A 25,458-nucleotide genomic window follows, 5' to 3' on the forward strand; every position below is an offset into this window, starting at 1 on the left:
CTTCAGCCTCTTGTGCATAAATCATCAATTTATTTATTTAATAACTTTTCTTTTTCTTGTTTGTATCTTGGGTGGCCAAGAGTTAGTATGATCATGCGACTGGACAGATAGGTGCACAGGGTGGACCAATCACATCGCGTGTCTCTCTCTTTCTGTTGCTCCTCTTCACAGGTTGACAGTGCTGCACAAAGAGGGAGCGTGTAACACAGTTTATCCTGTTAGACTCAATGGCCAGTCCATTCCTGCAGGGAATGTAAGGTACACCAGTAAAAAAACAAAACCAACACATTAATCCAATTACTTTTTTTTTCCAGCTGGGGCTCTACAGTAAGTTGGGGTCCCTATTCTTCAGTCTAGATTAGCGCATTTTTTGTTAAATTGTTAGGGGCTTATAAGCAGGAGAGGAATGGAGTCAATGCTGCAGCTTCAAAGCTCCAAGTGACTGGGTTTGAGTTTGCTTCCTGGTCCTTTTTCGTCCACTTACTCCTCACACATCCCAACTATGCATGTTAGACTTATCACTAAAATTAAATTAACCTGACTTGGCCTAATGTGGGTGTGAGCATGAGCGTGTCCTGTAATGGACTGGCTTAATTCCTGCCTGGAAGAACCCAAAGCACCTGTAATGATCCACTCACCCAATATGGCTAAAGTATTGTGAGGCCTCCAAAAATAGCCAGGAAAGCAGGCAAGAATTCCCACGTGCCTATGAAGAGATGGGGCACATGAAGACAACAAGAGCTCACATTCTAGTGGCTGGCTTTGGCCTTCATTGTGCCAAAATGCACTTAGCTTCAGAGTTACAGAAATATACTTGATGGTCCCATAATAACAGTAAGTAAGCTTTGCAAGAGTGAGAACCGTGACCTCTGTCTTGCAGAAACAAGTTGCACCAGGAATCTTAATAAAAATACAAAAAAAAATTGCCAATTTCAAAGAAAGGACAAAAAGGACTTGCAAACAAGGGAATCCTATGCATACAAGTCCCAAAACGGTATCCAGAAATAAATATCTCAAACACAGAAGCAAAGGAGTCAAAAAGCTAGTAAATACAAGAAACAGCAAAAAGGAAAAGTCATCAACCACCAAGTGCATACAACACACAGGTTTGACTACAATTCCCATGAGCCTTTACAGGGATAAAATTGTCCCTCTATGGAGATTGACATGTGGCCCTGCCTCCTGGAGAACCACCCACAAAGCATAAGAGACATGGCAAGACAAGCTTCCACACATAGAAACCAAACAATAAAAAATTAATAAAAAACACATAATTATAGAAATAGAAAATATAATTAACAACATTAACATAAATGATAACAAAGGACAAAAATTTAACAAAAATTACTTAATAAAGGAATATAAATGTAATCTATTGTGGTGACGATGGCTCCAGGAATAGTGTTGTTCTCCTTGACCCTGAAAGTTGATAAATTGGGTAATTAATTGGTATAATGGTTGAATGATGGGTTATTTTGCTGATAACATAGTGACTTTTCAGGTTTTCCACAAGTGACAGTGTAATGTATCTGCGGAGTGGTGGCTCTGAGGCTAGGGATCTTCACTGGCAATCGGAAGGTTGCCTGTTCGAATCCCGTAAATGCCGAAAAAGACTCTGCACTGTTGGGCCCTTGAGCAAGGCCCTTAACCTGCAATTGCTGAGCGCTTTGAGTAGTGAGAAAAGCGCTATATAAATGCAAAGAATTATTAATGCCATGACACAATTTGGTAAGCCTAAAGGCAGCCATTGGCAAATGGACCGGGAGATCAAGAGTAAATGTGGTCAAAAAATGGAGGTGCCAAAACGTCAAACAAAAAACAAACCCTGACCCAAAACGTAAACCAGAATCTTAATCGAGACGTCCTAACCACTTAATTTCATTTTTTTCAGTAGGTAAATGCACAGAGCATTTACCAAAAACAGGAATAATGCAAGACACTGGTGCGCTGTTTTTTTTCTTTCACTGCTTTTTCTCAAAGTGAAGCCTGCTGCTTCTGATTTATCAACACCATCAGCTGAAAAAAAGACCATCTTTAAAGAAGTCAGCCGTCTCTGCCTTAATATCTGGAATCCCTTTGGCATGTGCAGAGGAGTCTAGAAAAAAAAGCATGTGTGGATTATAAAATAAAGACTATAAATGTTAATAGAAAAAGCATAAAATAAAGTGTTAATTTGTCTAAATTTTTTTTTTGAACCCAGGTTCCTGCAGAATAACTGCATTAAAACAGTGTCCAGGGACGCCTTCTCCGGACTCTACATGCTTCAGAGACTGTGAGTGAGTGAATGAAGAGTGGAGTGACTTCAGAATCGAGTCAGTTAATCAACACTTTCCAGATTTCTGACTACTGTGTTAAGAGAAGAGAAAACTATTGTAGAGAGTTGTAAATCTGCAAAAAGGGAAACAGACAAAAAGGCAGAAAGAGCGTTTGGGTGCTGGTCTTCACTGTTACACAGGGAATGTGTTTATGTTGCCTAAAGAAATTTGATAAAGCAAATATATTCTCACAAATGTATAAAATAGTATTAAGGATGTTTACTTAGGATAGCTTCAGTATGGCATTTTCAGTATTGGTCATTTTTAAATTAATTTCCTTTATTTGAAAAGTAATAAATTTTGATCATAGATTGAAAGGGGCATCATAAAGCAATCAGATGGGACTCAGCTCTTCTCACTTTGTTATTATTGCTGTTTTCCCAGTTTTTTTGAATAAATGACAGTAAGTAGCTCCTCTAAATGAGCTTTAATCATTATGGGACAAAAACAAATATCCATCCATTATCCAACCCGCTACATCCTAACTACAGGGTCACGGGGGTCTGCTGGAGCCAATCCCAGCCAACACAGGGCGTAAGGCAGGGAACAAATCCCGGGCAGGGCGCCAGCCCCTGCAGGACACACACACACACACACACACACACACACACACACACACACACACACACACACACACGCACACACACCAAGCACACACTAGGGATAATTTAGGATCACCAATGCACCTAACCTGCATGTCTTTGGACTGTGGGAGGAAACCGGAGTACCCGGAGGAATCCCATGCAGACACGGGAAGAACATGGAAACTCCACGCAGGGAGGACCTGGAAAGCGAACCCAGGACTCCTAACTGCGAGGTGCCACCATGCCGCCCTTACCCAAAATAATAACTATAAAATGTCTAAAGATTAAATTAAAATTTTCACAACAAAAATTAGCAAAGTCCAGTCAGGTGTCATGTAGTAAAGTATGTTTATGTGTTTTTATTATGGTTTGAAATCTTTCAAGTAATTTTAGATAGATAGATAGATAGATAGATAGATAGATAGATAGATAGATAGATAGATAGATAGATACTTTATTAATCTCAAGGGGAAATTCATGTGTTTTCTCAAGGATTTTACAATAATCAGGCATGCATTTTTTGTTTTTTTTAAGTTCCAAATTTGATACTGATGTTTACTTTTTACTTCTCTGTTTTACGACCTCAGGAATTCTCACACATAAGTTCCAAAAAATACACAAAAAAATGCAAACTAGAGGAGGAAACTGTCACCTCTAGCTAGACACACAAAACGAGCAATGAAGAAACTTTATAAATGAAAGATTTATTTTAGCAAAAACAGTCTGTGGCACAAAAATACACTCTGAGGAGCACAAAGGCACAGAAGGCAGTGCCTTCAAAAGGCAATCCCAAAAGCGAACAAAGTCTCAATCCGAAATCCAAAGAGTAGTCAAAGTACAGAGCACAGAGATTTAAAAAATCCAAGACTTCACAAAGAGAACTGAAACAGATAGAAAGCAGTTTTGGATGTGGAATAAACAGTGCAGTCCAACGCCACTTACTGCTCTGGTCGCTACAATATGCAATAATACTTGGTTATATTTATTATATTTTTTTAAATGTATTTTTTCTGTGTTATTTGTTCATTTTTCAATATTGTTTATTGGTTTCAATAATTTCTTTTAATATTGTTCTGTTCATTCATTATTTGTCTAATTATGTATTTTCTGTTCATTTCATTTTGCGTATTTATGTAGTTTCCATGCATGTAATTATATTCTATTATGATCATTTTATTTTGTGAGTGGATAATCAAAATCCAGGACAAATCTTACCTCACCGCTAAGGAACTGCCTCTACACTTTCAAGACAGGCTGGGAAAGAGAGTTGCTTAGGGGTCATCGTATGTCCTTGGGGGGGAAAGGTGTTGAAAGTTCAGTTTTAGTGAGTGTTGCCTTTCTATTGCTTTGCTGGATTTCTGAGTTTTGGTTCTGTCTATGGTTTTTGATTTCTGGATTTAGTCTGGGACTTGGCTGTTATGGGTTGCCTTTTAGGCAAATCCTTTTTTGCCTTTTTTTTTGGTTATTTTTTGGAGTATTTTATTGTTCTCTTTTTTACTAATAAATCATCCTCTAATAAAGATCCTTTGTTCCCTTACTCTGTTCAAGCCAGGGGTTTACATTTATCCCCTCTCTTTCAAGGCATTTTCAATATATTATGGGACATTTCTGTATATTTTGAACTGTTAAGCCAGTTCTGTCCCACATTGAGCCTAGCCTAACATGCATAGGTTTTCTGAGACAAGGTGGCCTGGGGTTAGTCTCTTCTGGGCTTATCAGTGACGCTCCTAGCCTGCTTTATTGTTATTTTTAGAGGCCTTAACTACTTTCCAAATCAAAACAACTTCTTATAATGAACTAAAGTCCTAGAACTTGGTTAACTGATGCATTACTGTACTTGTGGAGAAGCTCACTTTGGCAATTGACATTGTGTGTTTCACTCTTTTTCCACCTACACTGTTTCTTCACTCTATGCCATCCTTATGTCCCAGTCAGCCCCTTGCCAAATGAGTAGCCTTGTCATTTCTGGCTTGTGTCACAGTAGTTTCACATCTGTTCTTCCTGTCTGCTGTAGGTTTTGCTTCACTTTTACTATAGATAGCTACTTTAGGAACTGTATTGGAATGACTAGGTCTTTTTATCTTGTCAATAATTTTGTTGATTAGTAAATAATAAGATGTAATTTTTTTTCTGTATTCTCTTTTTGCAGGTACCTGAGCCACAACTGCATTGAAGTAGTAACAGCAGGCATGTTCCAAGATCTCCATAATCTTCAGTGGCTGTAGGTAGCACTTTTTAAAATTAATTTCAGAAGTGAGGAATAACATGCCAGAATACAAGAGAGATAAATAACATTAAAAAAAAACACTGAACAGTGACCGGCTCTATGTTGATGTTTAATTTTACTAATGTCAGTCTGTCTTATTGACAACTATATTTGTTATCATTTGTATTAACAGAATGGAAAACATATCCTCTCGAGATGGATTTAACTATTATATCACACAAAAACCTATTCCTCAGAAATTCTGCTGGCCTTTTCCATTCCTTCATAGGTTTTTATAGCCACAGAAAAGTTACTTCTAAGGCACCTTTTAAACAGATCTGGCAACATGACACATATAGAGTTGATCCAGTTACCCACGTGAGTTTCTCCACTGAAGTACAAATCACTTTTGGCCCATTTCTGTGCCACTGCTACGCTATACCCCTTGTGTGCCTGACCAACCTGAATTGTTATGACTGTTATTTTTCATAATTTTTTATGCTTTATTATGAATTAATTCTGGCTAATTATATGTCACTTCTGGGATTTTGAAACACAGTGATTCCTATTCTGAAGTCAGATTTCAGGTTTGATGCATTTTTGAGCTTCTCATACTTTATAAGTGTTATCCTCTGCACCATTTTGTGGATTCCACCATCATGATGTGGATAACGAACCTATCTTCTTTTGTGTTTGTCAGAACCTTTATTTCTGGTTTGTTAGTTTTCAAATCCCCTGCTCTTATACCTTATCTTTCATGTATGTTCTCATTTTGGCTTTGGTGATAGATTTAAGGACTCTTGTCTTTGATCTAGTCTAGTGATGGGCAAAACAAGTAGACTGTCTACCTCTTAACCATATTGGAGTGTGTAATATTAGAAAGAATAAGGGGACATAGTATAATGTTAGGGACCAGCTGGTACACTGTTAAATGCCGGCAAACAAAAATCAAAGTCCAAGTATTTTTTGAAAATTATCATTTTCTTTAATAATTTGTAAAGCTCCATGCTCTTTATATTCCAGTTCAACTTTGAGTGCTGAATTCCAGTATTCAAATAGCCTGTGGATGTACTGATAGCGAGCTAGCAGTATGGGGTTTTCTCTGAAGGAAAGTCAGGAGAAGACGTGCAGCCAGAAAAGAGTCAAACCGTAAGCTGTACTGCACAGGGTCAAGTCTAAAACAAGAAGCAAAAATCAAGGTCCCGAAATCACAGGCAAGAGTCGAGACCAAAAAGAAACTAAGCAAAGAGAACAGCTAACCACACAATTGACTGTCAATAATGTTTTTTGGAATCCATAAACTTGGATAGAGAAATGATGTAATGGGTGACGCTTTAAACCCATTGTGTGGGCCATGAAATCTGAGGGCATGTCCCTAATAACACAGGGAGCTGCCCTAATGACAGGAACTGTACTCATTGTCATTTGCTCTGTTTTGTTACATTTACTTAACTTTGATGGGCTGCTCAGGAGCAACATTTTTGGCTAGTTCTCTAAAGACTATAGTTCTGCTGGTAAAATTCTAGTCACAACACTAAAAACCACGTTTGAATGCTCTGTTCCTTTTGTGTTTTTCTCAAATGTTTCCCCATAACCAAGCCCCGAAGGTCAAATTATGACCACATATGGAATCTGCAACCATGATTTTATATCCCACCAAGGATCAATTGCATATAGTATATACTGTATTTCATCACCCTCGTTAGTGAGTTAATACATTTTGCCAACTGTTTCCATGGTGCGTGTACTAACTTCATAAAAGTATTTAAAAAAAATAATTTTCTAGAACATAAGAACATACTGTTTAGTGCAAAGCAGCCTGTCAGTTCCTATTCATATGTTTCTAAATGGTGGAATGGAGAACTGAAGGTCTCCTTGGTGTTATTTTCAACTGTATTGCTCAGTACCTATTCTCATACGACAGTGCAGAGATATAGTTTCTAATTTGACACACATTTAGATAGGTGGTGATATTCTCAGGAAATGAACCTGACTCAAGTTGCTCAGAAATGTTTCTGATGCTAATGGCTCTCGACTACTATGGGCTCCGAACACTGTGCACTATCACATTCAATGGCTGAGACTTGTACTACTTCTGTACCATTAGGCTTTTATGTCTCTTTTGACGCCATACTTTCTTTTTTCTCAAGCTGACAGATTTTTCACTTTCTTCTTTGTAGCTCAGTGATGAATCAATTAACACTTCATTACGGTCTACACCTCAAGATGAGGGCTGTGAAATTTCATCCTTGACAATTTTAAAAAGGCTTTTTTTTTTCTAGCATAAATTGAGAGGCTGCGAAATTATTGTTTTCTTTGCTAAGTGACCAGAACATTCAATCCTGGGTCAGGCTTTTTCCAGCTATATTATCTGTAGAACATTTGCTATTTCTAAGTGGCTTAATTCAGAAATGTGTAACTGTTTGGTTTGAACTGAAGTAAATTAGAGCCAAATGATGATGGCTGTTTTTTCTGCTATTGCTTGACCAGTCTAATAAATACCATACTGAGGTTGGTTTCTGCTTGATCTTGAACTGGATTAGGTGGGCTCAAAAATAGATGGATGAACATATACAGGTACCCATTCTTTACAAATATGTCATTTTGGTGAGTAAATGGGAGGTTTTCTACTATTTAAGATGAAAAAGTGTGTTCATAATGCCTCTAAGCAGAAAAAGCAGAATCAGGATTTGGGGTGTTTGCCTCAGGCTGTGAATACATATATGAGCAACTGATGGCACAGTGTAAATCAGAATTTTCATAGCAGATATTGAAGATGAACTATTTTTTGGTTTATAGTGATTAGCACTGCCACCATACTAATCCAGCATTCTATGTCTGAGGCCCAAAACTCGTTATCTGTCTGTGTGTTCTTCCATGTTCTCTCCCTTATGTCTCACTTCCCTTATGCTTGTATCTTTAGGTTATTGGCAATTTAAAGTTGGACTCTGTGTGGATGTGGGAGTAAGTTGGTCCTTTCCTGTCCAAGATTTTACATTGATTTTTACATGTATTTGCTTACCAGATGCTTTTGTCCAAAGCGACTTACAAAATAAGTAAATATAATCGAGCAAACATAAGTCCGGGGGACTGTGCGGAAACAAGTGTTACAGGACAAGATTATAAAACTGGTCATCACAAGTGAAGAGCTCCGAACTAAATACAACTTAGTTACACTTCCAAGACTGCAAAACCTAACAGCCTGTATCAGTTAGACAGGAATTCACCAAACAATTGAGCCTTTAAATGCTTCTTAAACACGTCGAGGGGAAAATTTCAAATGGAGGTAGGCAGCTCATTCCACCAACCAGGCACTACACATGGACCAAGGTTTGATACCATTCTGATGTGGCATCATTATACACCGTTCAACAGTAGACCTGAGTGTTTGAAAAGGAGCATAGGACTTCACTCCTACTCTGTACCCAGTGCTGCCCCAAGACCCTCATGACCCTGAATAGGATGGAGCAAGTTTGTGATTATTTTAATTCTGAGATTAAACCAAAGCCATTCCGATGAGTAACTGTTAAACTGAAGAACTCACTTATTACTCAGCCATTATTAGATTAATACACCTAATATTCATACAAGGGATGTTCAAAAAGTTTTCTCACTTTTATATTTTCGTTGGAAACGGTGAAGGCGGGAGGAGTAGTAGTTGGGGATTAAAAAGTTGGTACAACACTGGGAAAATTACATAGCAAAGGAAAGTGACTATGTGGAAAAGTGATGTAATTTGCTTTTGAAATTCTTAATAAATAGAGTTAAAAAAAGTGCGGAAACTTTTTGAACGTCCCTCATAATAATAATTTAAAATAAATCATGATACAGTCTCTTGAATTGACTGTAGAGAGCACACCAATGATGCAGTGGAAGTCCACAACAGATGAAAAAGCAAAAAAAAAATATGGTGGTTTAATGATTTAGGAGTGTGCGACACTTGCAATTCTGCTTTACGGCCTGTATGCAAAAGTGCAAAGTGATGTTGTGGAAAAAGATGAGCTAAATAAATACTTTATGAATGAGCATGTTTCTTACATGACTGAAACAATTTAAATTATAAGGTGAGGTAGTACAGCATATTGTCAAAAGGATACATTAATAGAATGTGTACAGGCATTTGATAACTTGGTAAAGCTTATCTTTTTAAATCCTTGCTAAAAAATCTGGTTGTCAAAGAATATACAGAATCAGAAAATTTGCATCCATCACTGGTCTAAAATTATCTGACAATGATGGAGGAATGGAGGGATGGATGGGGGGATGAATGATTGGATGAAAGTACATACACTAATGAATCAATGGATATTTTTAGCTGGTATAATTTAGTCTGGAAAAACTTGTTCTTGCCAACAGAAACTGAAAAGACTCTTAACAGATTCAGATTTCTTGCTTATCTATCTATCTATCTATCTATCTATCTATCTATCTATCTATCTATGAGTGTATGCTATAGTGGGCACATTTCAACAGTGTGCCCCTGACATAGTGCTCAATACTGAAGATTGTCTTGCAAGGTTCAGTTTGCTTGTTGCTCTAATTTTTAAATATACTGTAGGTAGTTATGATATCACACCTGCTTTAAATGTTCATCCATCCATTGTCTTAATCTGCTTATCCTGGGCAGGGTTGTAGGGCAGTTGGAACCTATCCCAGCAAGCATCAGACACAGGGCAGGAACAACACTTGGACAGAACACCAGGCCATCACAGTGTGAGGTCACACACATGCACACTGTAGGGAATATGCTTTTGGTGTAATGCGTTTGCTGTTTTACCAAAACTTTAAAAAAAGTGCTTAATTTTGACTGTTGAACATCCAGTTTTGCCAGTATCTATAGTTTGCCTGTTTACTTTAAATGTCTGTTTTTTTAACAAAAAACATGGTGAATAACTTGTTCAGTTGTTTTCAATGACCCTCACCACTTTGATTGATATTCAGTAATATTAATATTAGTACAGTGATTATACCAAATATGGGTACAGACTGAAATAACCAGGGTTTTTTTTTCTTCTTTTGTTTAGAATCCTTGATAATAACCGAATAACACAGATTCCAGACCAGCTATTCACTGGACTCGATTCCCTCATTTTTATGTAAGTACCATTTTCTAGGGCTGTGACGTTGCTGAACCAGCCCTCATGCTTGAAAACTCTGACTGCTGCATCATGTAGTACACAACAATAATAATAAACAGCACAATGTTGATTTGGCACAATCAAAGGTGATCTATACCTAAATGTAAACGTCTGCTGACTACACGGTATGTTGTGAATGTTTTTGCAGTAAAAGTTAACTATCTGAACCTGGGTTGTACTGGATTTATGTGGGATGCAGGATATTGTGAAATGTAAGCAACATTGTCTTACAGACATACTCCTTCAAAAAACGATTTACTATATGTTTCTTACCTATTGGTATCTCTGGTGCTGCTCTTTTTTGGCTCACATTATACCTCAGTGATCGTCAGTATTACGTCTTCATTAGGGAATACAAATCTGCCACTACTTCACTCACACAAGGTATCCTTCAAGGTCAGTTCTCGGTCCAATCCTCTTTAACATCTATATGCTCTCATTAGGTGAGATTATTCGTTGGTATGGTCTAAGCTTCCACTGCTATGATGATGACACACAACTTTATATACAGTAAGTTTTGATGCAACTGCAACATCTTCACCTTTGGCACTGACTGATTGCATTCGGGAAATCAATCATTGGATGGCAGATAATTTTTTACAACTCAATCCTAATAAAACAGAAATCTTATTAATTGGTACCAAAAGTGTCCTCTCTACCCTTCATGGGCTAAAATTTAATGTTGATGGGATCCTGGTTGAACCCTCAGCATCAGCCCGTAATTTGGGTGTCATCTTTGATCAGCTTCTTACTTTCCAACCACACATTAGCTCAATAGTACAGACAGCTCCTCAACATTGCTCATCTGCATTCTTTCCTCAGTGTGGAAGATACTGAAACACTCATTCACGCTTTCATCACCACCCGTCTGGACTATTGCAATGCATTGTTTTATGGCCTCCTGACTAAATATATCAATAGATTATAGTATGTTTAGAATTCTGCTGCTCGTTTACTTACACACACTAAAAAATCTGCTCACATCACTCCTGTCCTCTGTTATTTGCATTGGTTACCAGTTTCTTCAAGAATCAAATATAAAATTATTCTCATCACCTTTAAAGCCCTTAATGGTTTAGCCCCTCATTATCTGTCTGAGCTGCTGCTTCCTCACAGTCGGGCATTAAGATCATCGGACACTAAGTTACTCACTGTACCTAAATACAGGTTAGTAACTATGGGTGGCAGAGCTTTCAGTGTGATGGCCCCTAAAATTTGGAATTCTCTCCCTCTCAGCCTTCACGAGGAAAAATCTATTATTCATTTCAAACTTCTGTTAAAAACACATCTTTTCAATGAGTATTATTCATTTTCTTGTATGTAATTTCTACTGTCTTGTTAATGTGTTTATTGAATTGTAAAGTGTCCTTGAGTGTATGAAAGGCGCTACATAAATAAAACATTATTATTATTATTATTATTATTTTTTATTATTATTACCTCATGTGGTTTGTAATGATGACTGAGAAAAACATTTTAAACTCATGTTTTTATAGAGAATTGAGATAACAAAGTTTCTGATATAATAAGGGACTATGGTGACCAACACTGGACAACAGAAAACAATGTAAAAAAGTTTGTGAAAGAAATCTCATGTAACTTCTTTTCTTACTTCTGCAAAATGACAGCTTGTTTGCTAAAACATCCATCCATCCATTTTCCATCCTGCTGAATCCGAACACAGGGTCACGGGGGTCTGCTGGAGCCAATCCCAGCCAACACAGGGCACAAGGCAGGAACCAATCCCGGGCAGGGTGCCAGCCCACTGCAGTGCTAAAACATTGTTATGTAAATAATGTAATTAGCGCAGTTCATGCAGGGGAAACGTGTTGACGTGGGAATAAGCTTGAGAACTGAAGACTTGCTTCTTCCCCTCATTCACTAGTCAGGAAGCTTGTCTTCATTTCAGAAGCTCATTCCTATGTGAAGAATTTTTTAACAATATTTTAACATATATGCATGTGTTTTGCCCATCATGAATATATGGCTGGATAAGTCATCATGTGGATTATTAGAATGTTGAAAAAAACTTTTGATGACAACAGGCCATTCAGTCGATCAAATCTTACCAGTCCTGTCCACCTAATTCCTCCAAAACAACATCAAGTCAGGTTTTGAAGGGCTCTAACGACCCCCTCTCTACCACACCACTTCCTAAGAAGTAAGAAATGTTTCCTAAACTTTATGGGGATCACCATTTTCTGACATTTATATTGGTAGTCACCATAGTGATGTTAACCAGAATGATAAGATAATTAAACAAAAATGGAATCATGACAAAATACAAAAATATTTAAACGTATTCAGGGCAGTTTATAAAAAAATGTAATCCTTTGTGTTAAAAAAAACCAAACAGAATAGATGTATGAATTGTAAAAACACCTCAGGAAAGCCCATATAAAATTAATGAAAAACACCAATCATAACAGTACTGGGCTACATAATAATAGTTGAGAAATATGTTTTTTAACTGGGTACTGTGTTATACATATTTATGTACATATGTTGTACATTATTAAAATTCTCAATGGTGTACTCAGAGGAGCAGGTCATCTTGCCAAGGACAGGATTTACAGCCAGAACTCGTGAGCTCTGTGGCAGTAAACTAACTGCTGCGCCATATGCTCTTTCTTCACATAAATCCCACAATTAATTTGTACCCTTTTCCATATTCCTTATACATTAAAACTAAGTGTTGCGCAGCACAGATTTCAGAAACATGTATGTGCCTGTTTGTTAGAATGCCTGGCAGATGAAGATTTGTGTGAAGAGAATTAGACTGGGAGATGGAAGGCACAAAAGCGGCTGACAGATGCATAATAATAATCACTGGCATGATGACATTAATAAAGAATCAGTGCACACTGCCAAAGCCAAATTGCAAAACCGGAATCAAAGTCAAAATGAAACTTGCAAAGTCCTTACATTCGTTTGTATTATCTCCCACTAATTGTAATAATCTTCATAGCTTGTTTTTTGGAAATAAGTATTCAATGCTTGAATATCAAATACTGCACACCACCATTTTAAATAAAATCTGCATCATGATGTAACTTGGAGAAATAGCCTCCAGTCATGCGATCAGCTATGGACACTACCACTATAAATTATATGGCTGTGCCCAAATATAATAAAATTACAGTACCTACAGCAAATTAAAAAATATATATATATACTGTATATATATATATATATATATATATATATATATATATATATATATATATATATATATATATATATATATGTATATATATATATATATATATAAATAAATATATATATATACTAGGGGGCTTTGCCCCCTGCTCGCTTCGCTCACCCACCCCTTTCCAAACCCCCCCCCTTGGGCGTGCTACACGCCAGCCACTTTGTGTCTCTGACGCTCGCATTGTGAAAAGGAGGGCTGAATGCACACTAAGGAGATGTGGTCGCTCCTCTGAAACCCCCTCTTAAACGGTGATACAATGGGAAACAAATACATTTTTTACCTCCTCTATCCTCGATCAGCTGGCTTGCTGCTTCTGCTGCTGCTTGTGCCGTGCTGCGTGATCTGCATGTCTCGGTGCGCTTCGAACATTTAAAAACCTGTACAGCAGCTGTCCTCCTTGTCTCGCGGGACGTTAAAGTGTCTCAGACAAAATCATGTCTCGACCCAAGATTTTTTTATTATAATATATATATATATATATATGGGCGGCACGGTGGCGCAGTGGGTAGCGCTGCTGCCTCGCAGTTGGGAGATCTGGGGACCCGGGTTCGCTTCCCGGGTCCGCCCTGCGTGGAGTTTGCATGTTCTCCCCGTGTCTGCGTGGGTTTCCTCCGGGCGCTCCGGTTTCCTCCCACAGTCCAAAGACATGCCGGTTAGGTGGATTGGCGATTCTAAATTGGCCCTAGTGTGTGCTTGGTGTGTGGGTGTGTTTGTGTGTTTCCTGTGGTGGGTTGGCACCCTGCCCAGGATTGGTTCCCTGCCTTGTGCCCTGTGTTGGCTGGGATTGGCTCCAGCAGACCCCCGTGACCCTGTGTTCGGATTCAGCGGGTTGGAAAATGGATGGATGGATATATATATATATATATATATATATATATATATATATATATATATATGTATAAACAGAAAGAGAAACAAATTTAAAATTTACCAACATGGGAAAAGCTGTAGCAGACAATGCCAGAGAACAGATGTTATGATTCTTTTGTTTTTCTTCAATTCTTTATGTATTCATTTACATTTATTTCATGTTCTTTGTGTCTGTTTTTGGGTTTTTTTTTAAAACGGATAATCAATATTTAATTATGCTTTTTGTTTGTTTCATTCATTTCCTATTTATAAAGAGTGAGTAACACATGGATAGATGGCTAGATGTTTTTATTGTTTTTCTATCAGGTCACTGGTGAATAATTCACTTCAGACACTTCCTAGCAGTGGCGTGTGTGAAGATATACCTGCACTTAACTGGCTGTGAGTACAAACCATGGAAATTATTACACACAAATGTTTCCAAAATAAGAGGTTTTTAAGCCTTAGGAATGCACTATACATATTATCTATCTATCTATCTATCTATCTATCTATCTATCTATCTATCTATCTATCTATCTATCTATCTATCTATCTATCTATCTATCTATCTATCTATCTATCTATCTATCTATCTATCTATATGTTGCTGTGGTGAATGTAAAAACCCAATGTTAACCCTAACTCTAATTAATTCATTTAATTCATATTGAATGTCTTGTTATTTAATAGTAGTATGACTGATTTTTTTCAATAGGGGTAAGCTTAATTCTTTATTGAGTGACACATTCAATATTTTGTTTTATTATTATACATTGTTATGTGAACAGTAATGGTAGAGATACTAATTTTGGATGAGGTGTTCATAGAGGTTAACCCAGCTGCCCAGAATTCAGTGGGCACTTCCTGCGTGGAGTCTGCATATCCTGCAGGTACTCAGCATGAATGTGTGTGAGTAGGGCATGTGCTGAGCTGGCACTCTATGCCCAGTACTCCTGGGTTACTCTCCTACCGCCTAAACTAGGCAATGGATTAGAAAATGCATGCATGGATGGAAGTACAGACAGTAGCATATCCAGAAGCTATATTTATTTGGCTGCTGTGATAACACCTTTTAGCACTTGTTTAAATTAAGCTTTATTTGCTGTTTTCTTCAGGGATTTTGCAAGCAACCATATTACAACATTAAATTCGTCAGTGTTTCCTATGTGTAGTTCTCTCACAGTGCTGTAAGTATCTGTTTTGATTTGTAAGTATTAATAAATAAAGACCGTCCCTAGTTTTGCTTATTCATTTTTCATTATTATGCATCATAATTTGCATTTTCCATCTAGTTATTTTCTAAGCCTGTCTGTTGCCATGCATGGTTATGGGTGTTATTATCCTGGTTAATTTATTTTGATTTTGGTTTACTTTTGTTCTTAGTCGCACAATCGATTGTCTTTCAGTAATGACCCTGTAGGAAAATTTGAACTTGGGCCCAACTCTGGACACCAAAATAATGTAGGAAATGTGAGGCATTTCTGTTTCATCCATCCAGGGACACCAAATAAATGTAAGAAATGGTGAAAAGATGTGAGAAAAAGAATTGATTGATTGATGTAAATCAATATGTTTTCAGTATGTTGTTGATGTTAATCAAATGGTAAGTCTCCAACTTTAGTTTTCTTACCTTTCTTTGCTAGGAGAGGGTTTATAACCAGTAGACTTACAGCATATCAAAGTAACTGAAGGACAATTGCTTTAAGAAAGAGAATAATACAATTTATTGATAAACATAAGGATTATAGACGGATGAAAACGGCATATGTGTTGACATAAAATACATAATGCAAGACACACAAACATATAACACAGAAGAGGCTGGCTATTTAGAGTTCTAATTTTTGACACAGGTGAACAGTTTTACGGTACCAAGCTGTAACCAGAATTGAAAAATGTATGGCGTGCATATAATATTTTTTTTAGCTGAAGCAAGGGTAGTTCTTTCAGACAGAGACCTTAAGTGATTAGAGCAGATGCACTGTTCACAGATAGGGTAACAATGTACTAAATTGGAGTCTTAGAGAGCCTAATCTATACATGGTATTGGGCACAAATAGCTCACTGAATATGCTAAAAGCGTGGGAATGTAAGGTTTTAACTCTACCTCTGCACTCTACCAAAATGGAGCTGAAGTTGTCAACGACGTTTTCTGAAGGACTGCACGACGATTGCACTGTTTCAATGGTTTTGTCTTTGGCTGTGTTTTTATGTATAGATGATTATACTATAATGTATGTTTGGAACGAAAGCTGCATTTTAAAGTAACTTAAATATTGCTGTTGTTGTGTACTGTATCTCTGTTGTCTTAATATTTCTGCCATGGTTACCAAATAGAGGGGGTGTTTTGTCTTGGTAGAACAATATTTTACTCTACTTTCCCCTTCTGTATTATTAATATGTAGTCTTTGTCAGAATGCCTCGAATCTCACAGACTTACCACAAGGGATTGTGTTAAAAATGCTTTAGTTGCCTCACATTTTTATGCAATCATTTTGTTCACCCCACTGAATTAAAGCTGAAAGTCTGCACTTCAACTGCATCTGAGTTGTTTCATTTAAAATTCATTGTGGTAATCTACAGAACCAAAATTAGAAAAAAGTTGTCTCTGTCCAAATATTTATGGACCTAACTGTTTGTGGAGTTCTTGTGTCTTATTGCTCTGGGTTCAATTGGAAGACTGTGCTTGTGTTGGTGTGCACTCCTGGTTTTATTACATGGTCCTTTGTCGGTGTGGTGGGATACTGCCTTCCTTAGCTTGTTGTTAGGCTCTTTGTTGTGCACTCTGCAGCTTCATTGCGTAAAGCGTTACTCTTTCTGGGACAAGAGTGTAGGTGTTGAAGTTCCTTTCTTGAAGTAATGCTGTATATCAGTCTTCTCAGACAAGGCTCAGTCGCTGGCATAGAGCTTGGCTTGTGAGAGTGGATCTTAGAGGTAGTTCAGGGAGTCCAGCTACAAGATAGCAGATCATCAGTGTTCAGATCTTCCAAAGAGAGCAGCTTATCAGCTTTCAGGTCCCCTGAAGAGAGTGTATACTTAGCTTTTAGCTCTCCAAAGAGAAAGAAGAGACAAATGCAGCTAATTTTTTAAAATGGGTATAACCTCTGTGGATTGGATTAAAGTCCCTCACGGTTACAGATCCAGTGCCTGCTTATTGGTGTGTAATTTTATTCAACACATACAGGCAAAGTTCACTTTTCAGTCACAAACCTAAAATGAATGTCCACCTGGCCCATCTTTGGTCTGAAGGAGTCCCTGCAGAGGTGTCAGCTCAACTGTGGTTTACACTTTTGTTTAAGTACTGGGCTGACCATGGTGTTGGTTTGAGCTATAGTTCACAATTCACTCAGGAGTGCCGGTAGAGGGTTGTTTAGATAAATTTCTGCTTCCCTGTTAAATCTGCTGTCTTAACAGGCCTTGTGTGCCACTAAAAATCTAGCCGTATGGATAATACCCTCTTTGTCCTACAGCCATCACCATCATTAGTCTTGTGTCTTCATCTATCAATTCTAACCAGACTGCTTTTAATCTTCTTTTTTCTTATATCAGAACAATGGGCAGCCAAAGTCTATCCCAGCAACTTTAGGAGCCACCCTAGAAAAAGGGCCATCCGTCTATCATAGGTGAAGCTCAAACACACAACTCTAACTGGCCCACACTGCTCCAAGTAACAGTCTACAGTTAACCTCGCATAGTACGTCAAAGACTGGAGCATCTGCAAAAAAACAAACAAAGAGGTTTTTGCAGAATATACACAGTAACCAGACCAGGCATCATAAAAACATAAGAAAAAAAGTAAGAAAAATAAGAAGTAAGTCTAAACATTTAAATTCTCACATGGAGTGTTTTTTTATTCCATTTCAGCAATAGATTCACATAGAGGCCACATTTGATAGTATCACATTAGAACAAGCTCTTCTTTCACTCTACATCTCCCCAGTTCACCCCAGCAGGTCTTCTAACTGGCACAGACATCAACAGCTATGACTTCCTCTCCTAAATCCTGTCCCACCTGCAGGACGCATTCAGCCAGACATCCGTCATACTGTACATCAGGACAGAGCTACTTGGATCCCTGGGAGGCTCATTCCATGTCCCCGCTCCTGCACTGTTCAATTAGGCACCCTTGCAGGGTTCAGTTGTCCTGTCTTCTGTCCTCCACACGCCATCTGGTTTCTTCCGGACTGTTCACATTCAACTGTCCTCCTTTGTTTTCTTTACATCCTGCTCTTTTGGGCAGAGTGGTGGCTCTGAGGTAGGGATCTGCACTGGTAATTGGAAGGTTGCTGGTTCAAATCTCATAAATGCCCGAAGTGACTCTACTCCGTTGGGCCCCTGAGCTATACAAGTCTGCGTGCCAATAGTCTGGTGTAAACTATTACAAGCAATTTATCCCTATGCAATTCAACACTATCTAGGAGTCCACCAATTATCACACCAAACCTATCTGAGAAGTATGGAATTATTTTAGTACAAAATAATTTTAATTTAGTGTATTCCCAAAACATATGGTCTAGTGATTTTGCCCAGGTTACATAAAATAACTTTAATTGAGATCAGTTTATCATTAAAAGAGTTTTAGTTAAGTTATGTAGTACTAGGGTGTTAGTTATGGAATGTTGAGCGTATAGAGAACTGTAGTTTATTCTTTGTATAGGCCTTTTTAGCATGATAGTACTAAAAAGGGATTCCAGAAACATGCCAGTGAATTTGTTTGAATGCATTGGCTTTTCCAGACAACAGGTTTTAATCCAATTGGTTATTTGTGGGATGAGACAGAACAACTCATTTAAAGCAGTGATCCCACCAGCTGCTTTACAATTATGAGACACTTTCCAGACAGTATGAACTAGCATTCTTATGCTGTACATTCAAGACGGATGAATTCCTGGCTAAAATAATTTATTCAGGCTGTTCTTAAAGTGAATACGTGATTGACTTAATTTTACATAGGTGGAGCTAATAAAGTCAGTCCTTAGTATTTCAGAATATAAAAATTACTTCTTTTAATCCCAGTCTGCTTTTGACTTTCATAAATAACTGTCATAACCAGTACTGAATAATGCAAGGATCACTCCTCATGAAGTGTCCCAAATGTCATACAAGGGAAGGAAATTAATCTGGAATAACTGTCTTCAGCAGCTTTGCTGTAACTATGGAATATCATATTTATATGTTTGAAAATCTACAGAAACGTCTTCAGTTACGATTGATTTTACTCTTTTAAAGGTCTCTTGGGCACAATGAACTTGAAGTGACCTCAGAAAACACCTTTAGTCAGCTGCAGAATTTGATTGAGTTGTAAGAAAATTTACTATCTATCTATCTATCTATCTATCTATCTATCTATCTATCTATCTATCTATCTATCTATCTATCTATCTATCTATCTATCTATCTATCTATCTATCTATCTATCTATCTATCTATCTATCTATCTATCTATCTATCTATCTATCTATCGTGTTATTTATTTGTAGCCCAGTATGCTGTACACTGTTACAGATGCATCAATCTGTCCATCAATTTTCTAACTTGCTGATCTACTTCTAGGTTTGCAGGTGGGCACTGCCTATCCTGCCAGTACTGGGGTCATCATAGAAACAAATCATGAATTGGGTGGCAGTCCATCACAAGACAACTCCATGCACAACCATCCATCCATCCATTTTCCAACCCGCTGAATCCGAACACAGGGTCACGGGGGTCTGCTGGAGCCAATCCCAGCCAACACAGGGCACAAGGCAGGAACCAATCCTGGGCAGGGTGCCAACCCACCGCAGCCATGCACAACCATTTAAAGCCAATTAAGAGTCAGTGTATTTAAAATATATAATTTTATATTACACCTTTTTCATAGATTACCAAGTATTTCACAAAATAAGTAATGCTACAATAAAAAATAGAGCATAACAATTTAGATACACAAAAACAGTAATAACAACCAAAGAAAACTGAGACATTGGGAAGGACTCAAAGCCTGTCCTAGCTGCAGGAGACTTGTATCAGGCTGTAAATGGCATGGAGTTCAGTTAAAAAATAACACAAGGATCTAAATGTACAAGTGACGGTAAGAGTTGTCAGATTACTGAGACGCCAAGGTCAATTTTGGCACACAAGGTACAAAACCAAAAGTTTTCATATTTTAGTCTATTTTGCAGATAAGACCACTTAGGCAGGAAATTCACATTGTATTAATCTGCTTGAAACTGGATTTCAGTAGTGTTGTGGTTTCCTGTTATAATGTAAAGATGTTATATTGATTAGTAAAGACTAAAAATTGCATTTTATTGCTTTACAAAAAATAAAATAGTTCCATGTAGGCTGGGGTCTACAATGACCTTTTTAACTGAGGTCTACTTGGCATTGAACACAAATTTAGTGAACTATTGGTTTCATTTAATATTGGCCTTAAGGTGTGCATTAATATAGTTAATATTTAAAGTGCACATTAATCAGAAATTAAATATATATTTAATAATTATTATTAATGCATTTAAAGAAAAATCACTTCTAAGTATAAATTCCAAAATAAAAAAAAATGATCACCTACAGAGTGGCACAGTGGTTAGAATTGCTGCCTCGCAACGCCTGTCTGTGTAAGGCGGGCACACTCCCTCCATGTCAATATGGGTATTTCTCCCAGACTTCCGGTTTTCCCCTCTCATTATAATGATGTTGAGATTAAGATGAAGTGCTATTCTAAGTTGGGCCCATGTAGGTGAGCATGTGAATGTCACCTCCTCTGTTTCGTGCCTTGCCCCCAGTGCTGCTGGAGTAAGCTTCATCTCTACGTAACCCTGGATGTAATTATTTACAACACTCCATTTATTTATTAATTTTATTTTGATGAGGGAGCACCTTCAAGTCACTCCTCAATGTTAATAACATGATGCTGTCAAAGCCATGTAATCCTACAGGTCATAGGGTCATAGAGCTCAATGTTTAGTTTTGATAAAGTAATAAACTTAAATTTCTGCTTCCATTATACTTAGTAATCATATCCATTTTCCAAGAAATAATTAAATAAAGTAGCTAAAGCCTTCAATCAACTGTCCTAATGTTTTCTAGAGATCTGTCAGCCAACAAGCTTGTGGATATGCCAGATAACATTTTTAAGGACCTCCAATCCCTGCAGACCCTGTAAGATTTGAAAATATCTTTTCATTTTTTTAATTGTAGCTTCATTGTTGTCTTGTCTTGTAAATTAAATAATGATATGTTGGCATGTGTGATATGTAGTAATTTTAAATGCCAGGAACATGAAATATCCCAACTGCCTTGATTTGCTAACATTAATATGTTATAAAAAAAAGCAGCTTTAATCAATGTAACAATCAGAGGTACCAGTCTAGGAAAAATACAAATGATAATTGCAGAAGCGTTTTTCATCCACATGTGCTCTGGAGTTAGAATAAGGTCCCCTCTTGTGTGTCATAAAGGGACAACTAAAGGAGGTAGGCATCAGGAAGATCATTAGCTATTAAACCTGTTCTGTCTCATAAAGAGAGATATTTTTAGAATGTAAGAATGGGATCAGAAGAAAGAGAAGCCAAAGTCATAATCAAAACTCAAACATGATCATCAAGTTTAAAACACTAAGCAGAGATCCCTAGTGCCACAAAGAATGTTTGGAAACCAAAGAGAATTTTGAATAACAAGTAAACACACTGACTGCATTTTTATCAAATACTCTGACAGTCCACAACCGCATGTGCCGATCCTAATATAGTCATACAGATGATGTCAACAATGAGAACAATAACATGCAGAAAATAATATTTCTCAAGGTGCAGAAAATGCCAACTATAACACTTAGTTCTGTTTCATTCTTTGGTAATACTTCAGGATTCTTAACTTGAATTAATTGTAATATTTTGCAGTTCTAGTGTAAAGTTCTGTTTTTGGCCCTTCCAAGTACTGAATTTCAGTATTTTGAGTTCTGTGTGTCCTTTCATCTTTTTTTCTTTGTAGTGTTCCCCTTAGGTTTATTTTTTCATATTAGGATCGATTTTAGTTCATCTTTAGTTTAGTTACCTTGGTGGTATTTGATTATATTTTTATTATATATTACAGAAATCTGTCAAGGAATCCACTTTGTTATATTCACCCAAATCAGTTTGACAACCTGAAAAGCCTGCAGTCTCTGTAAGTATTTTCACTGGTTTTCATTCTTATGTACTGCTGCAAACTGTTAAATGCCTATGGCTGGCACAAAAAAGGACTTTTATAAATGTAGTCTACAAGTGAAAGTCTCATGAAAAGAGGGAATATTTACTGTGTTGCATATTCAACAAGAATAAGAATTTACCACAAAGGGTGGCATGGTAATGCAGTGGATAGCCTGGACACTGTCTATGTGATGGTCACATGTTTTCCGTGTGGCACATGATGGTCTTTTTTTATAATTCTTGCATTCTTCACATTGTTAAGATTGTGTGTTCCATTGATCAGTTGCTTAACTTTGGCCTGGTATGAGCAAGTGTGGCTGTATGCATGCATTTATTTACAGAATGTTTAATTAGCATCTGTATCCAAAGATAATTAATAGTTCAGGTTATAGCACAATTGTATACATACATTTTTGCAGTTGGAGCAGAGGCAAATTAAGCAACTTGTTAAGTGCCACTTACTATGTCAGAGGTGGGATTGAACTGGAGATCTTGGCGTTTAAAGGTATACTCGACTCAAAATTGTTTTTTTATGTTATTTATCCTATGTAGTTTGCAATCTCATGTTTGCATGCAGAATGTACTGAAAAAAGTTTATGATCTAATAGAAGCCATTAGTGGCCAATGTTGAACAACAGCAAAAGATGTAAAAAGTGTCCTTGGAATAAAGAAATACAAAATCTCAGTTTACTCGTATCACATAACCCACATATCAATTGTTTAGTCATATGACTCAAAATGTGCAAAATGCATGCTTTTTTGCTAACATAATCTTAAATACTCTTAAATACCTTTTCGAATACTCAGTGCACATCTTAAACATGAAACTAAAGCCTCACGGGAGTGACATTTTCAGATGAAGACCCACTTCTGTCCTCCATTCATTGGTCAAGAATTCTGTCTTCAGCTCACCTTCGGGGTGTGACATCAGGGTGGCCCACCTCTTGGGGTTTCCACCCACCCAGTACAAGAGACATAGGAGAACAATACTATAGATATAGAAAATAAGTAATAAATAAACAGAATATTAACAAAGTTTACACAGAAAGATAATAAATCAGAAATACCAAAAAGGACAAAAGAAATAATGATAAACATAAGCTGGGAAGCACATCCCGGAGGAAACATAACAATCCATGCTTTTAGATAAAGAATAAAACTGTTACAGTTTTGCAAAGACTTCCACCTTATCTAATTATTTTTGATCTTTTTGAAAGGGACTGAAATCTTCCTTGGTTTATCAGAGTCATGGTACAGACTTGCCCAATGCTACTGTCTTTGTGTTTAAAGCTTGCTTGACCATTTTTGAACTACTCCATCCATTTGTAAACACTCTGCCATGGAAAACCCTGTCTTCATATTGTGTAAAAAACCTTCTGTGGATTTCAGTCCCTGATACGCCTTCAGTCCATAAAAAGTAGATCACTGCTTGCTGCTCTTCCTTGGTGCAAATGGAGAGCAGAGCGGCCATGTTTACTCCTAGAAAACAACAAGAGAAACTGACTGATAAAGGTTGAAATCTTACCACTGTGACCACAGTCTGACCATGATTCCACATGTGCGCAGGGAAATTGTAGAGCCAATCCAAACAAAATTAACCAAAGTGCAGATAATTATTGACCTATTATCGTAAATATTTAATTTGCGTTAAACCATGTAACTGGATACTTTGCTGTAAGCTAGTTATTTTATTAAACTATGGAGTCTTTCCATTCCTAATCCCAGGGTTGAGAAGAGTTAGAGTGCATCCTGAAAGTACCAAATGCAAGTCAGAATCTAACCTGTACTGGTCACCCTTTAATTGACGACTCCTAAAATATCCTTACACTAAGTCAGTTTAGTCTAGTCTGCTAACCCAGCACAACTGGAGTACAAAACCAGAATACCCATGAATAGAATACAATATGAACTTGATACTTAAATAGCTCTTACCCTAAGCAACTCTCTCTTACATGTCACCTATCCTTAAAAGAAACAGAGAAACATTCTGTATGACATTAATTACGAGATGAATGTGCTGTTTTGTATCTAGCTATTCAATTTGTATATGTTGTATAAAGAATGTTCCTCTTTTATATGTCATATAACAGCTCCTGTCAGTAAACAGGTCATCAGAAGTCAGTCCAAGCTCTTGAAATGGCTGTGGAGTCACACACGTGCTCACCGCTGATGCTTTAAAGTGCAGTACAGTAAAGTCTCTTTTGAGAAACAGATTCATTCTGTGGTCAGGAGTTGCTTTTTCCAGCTTTGTTTTTTAGCCATGGTCAAGCCTTGTTTATCTCCTAGGGATCTTGAGAAAGTTTCTCATGCTTTTATCTTTTCTCGGCTTGATGACTGTAACTCATTATATTCTAGGATCAGTAAATCCCTGGTACGCAGGTTGCACTTGGTTCAGAACGCCACTGCTTGTTTCTCAGCTGGGGCAAGAATGTTTGCCTCTGTATGTCCAATTTTAGCCTCTTTACACTAGCTGCCAGTTAGCTTTAGAATTTGGTATGCCCCATGGGTATGCCCCTGCCTATCCCAATTGTATGTTATACACAAGCCATCCAGAGAGCTTAGATCTACCAGTCTGTTGTCTTTTGTTGTCTATTGTACTAAGTGTAAAACTAAGGGGAACAGGGCTTTTGCAGCTGCTGCACCTCATCTGAGGAATTCTTTATCTAATTACATTAAGAAATCCCCTTCAATTGAACTGTTTAAAACTAAACTGAAGACGCATTTCTATTCTCTAGCTTTCCATGACCTTCAGTGATACTGATGTTCCCCTCGTCTTAATCATTTGTTTGCTTCAATTTACTGCTGGTTGTATTGTGCTTTATTGTATTTCATTCTATTTATTTTTGTTGTATGTTTTAATGTAAAGCACTTTAGCAACAGCATTACTGATGTTGTTTTAAATGTACTCTATAAATAAATTGACATTGACGTTTCTGTCATTCCTAAACAGCTCATACAATATTTTTGGTAAACCCTTTAAA

At 37.3% G+C, this 25,458-nt stretch overlaps 2 protein-coding genes across 2 annotated transcripts in view; one reads left to right on the forward strand and one right to left on the reverse strand.

The window, feature by feature from the left end:
* The window catches only part of arl10 (ADP-ribosylation factor-like 10), a 339,868-nt gene that overhangs the window by 223,472 nt on the left and 90,938 nt on the right, over positions 1 to 25,458 (reverse strand). The window lies entirely within an intron of this gene.
* Positions 228 to 25,458, forward strand: part of LOC114661263 (relaxin receptor 2-like) — a 43,658-nt gene continuing 18,427 nt past the window's right edge. Inside the window, exons 1-9 of the mRNA XM_051933820.1 lie at positions 228 to 253; positions 2,201 to 2,272; positions 5,049 to 5,120; positions 10,130 to 10,201; positions 14,631 to 14,705; positions 15,422 to 15,493; positions 19,536 to 19,607; positions 21,378 to 21,449; positions 22,383 to 22,454. Of these exons, the coding sequence (XP_051789780.1) occupies positions 228 to 253; positions 2,201 to 2,272; positions 5,049 to 5,120; positions 10,130 to 10,201; positions 14,631 to 14,705; positions 15,422 to 15,493; positions 19,536 to 19,607; positions 21,378 to 21,449; positions 22,383 to 22,454 (605 nt within the window). The remainder of the gene's footprint in view (positions 254 to 2,200; positions 2,273 to 5,048; positions 5,121 to 10,129; positions 10,202 to 14,630; positions 14,706 to 15,421; positions 15,494 to 19,535; positions 19,608 to 21,377; positions 21,450 to 22,382; positions 22,455 to 25,458) is intronic.

The sequence above is a fragment of the Erpetoichthys calabaricus genome, chromosome 11, assembly GCF_900747795.2.
Source record: "Erpetoichthys calabaricus chromosome 11, fErpCal1.3, whole genome shotgun sequence".
NCBI lineage: Eukaryota > Metazoa > Chordata > Cladistia > Polypteriformes > Polypteridae > Erpetoichthys > Erpetoichthys calabaricus.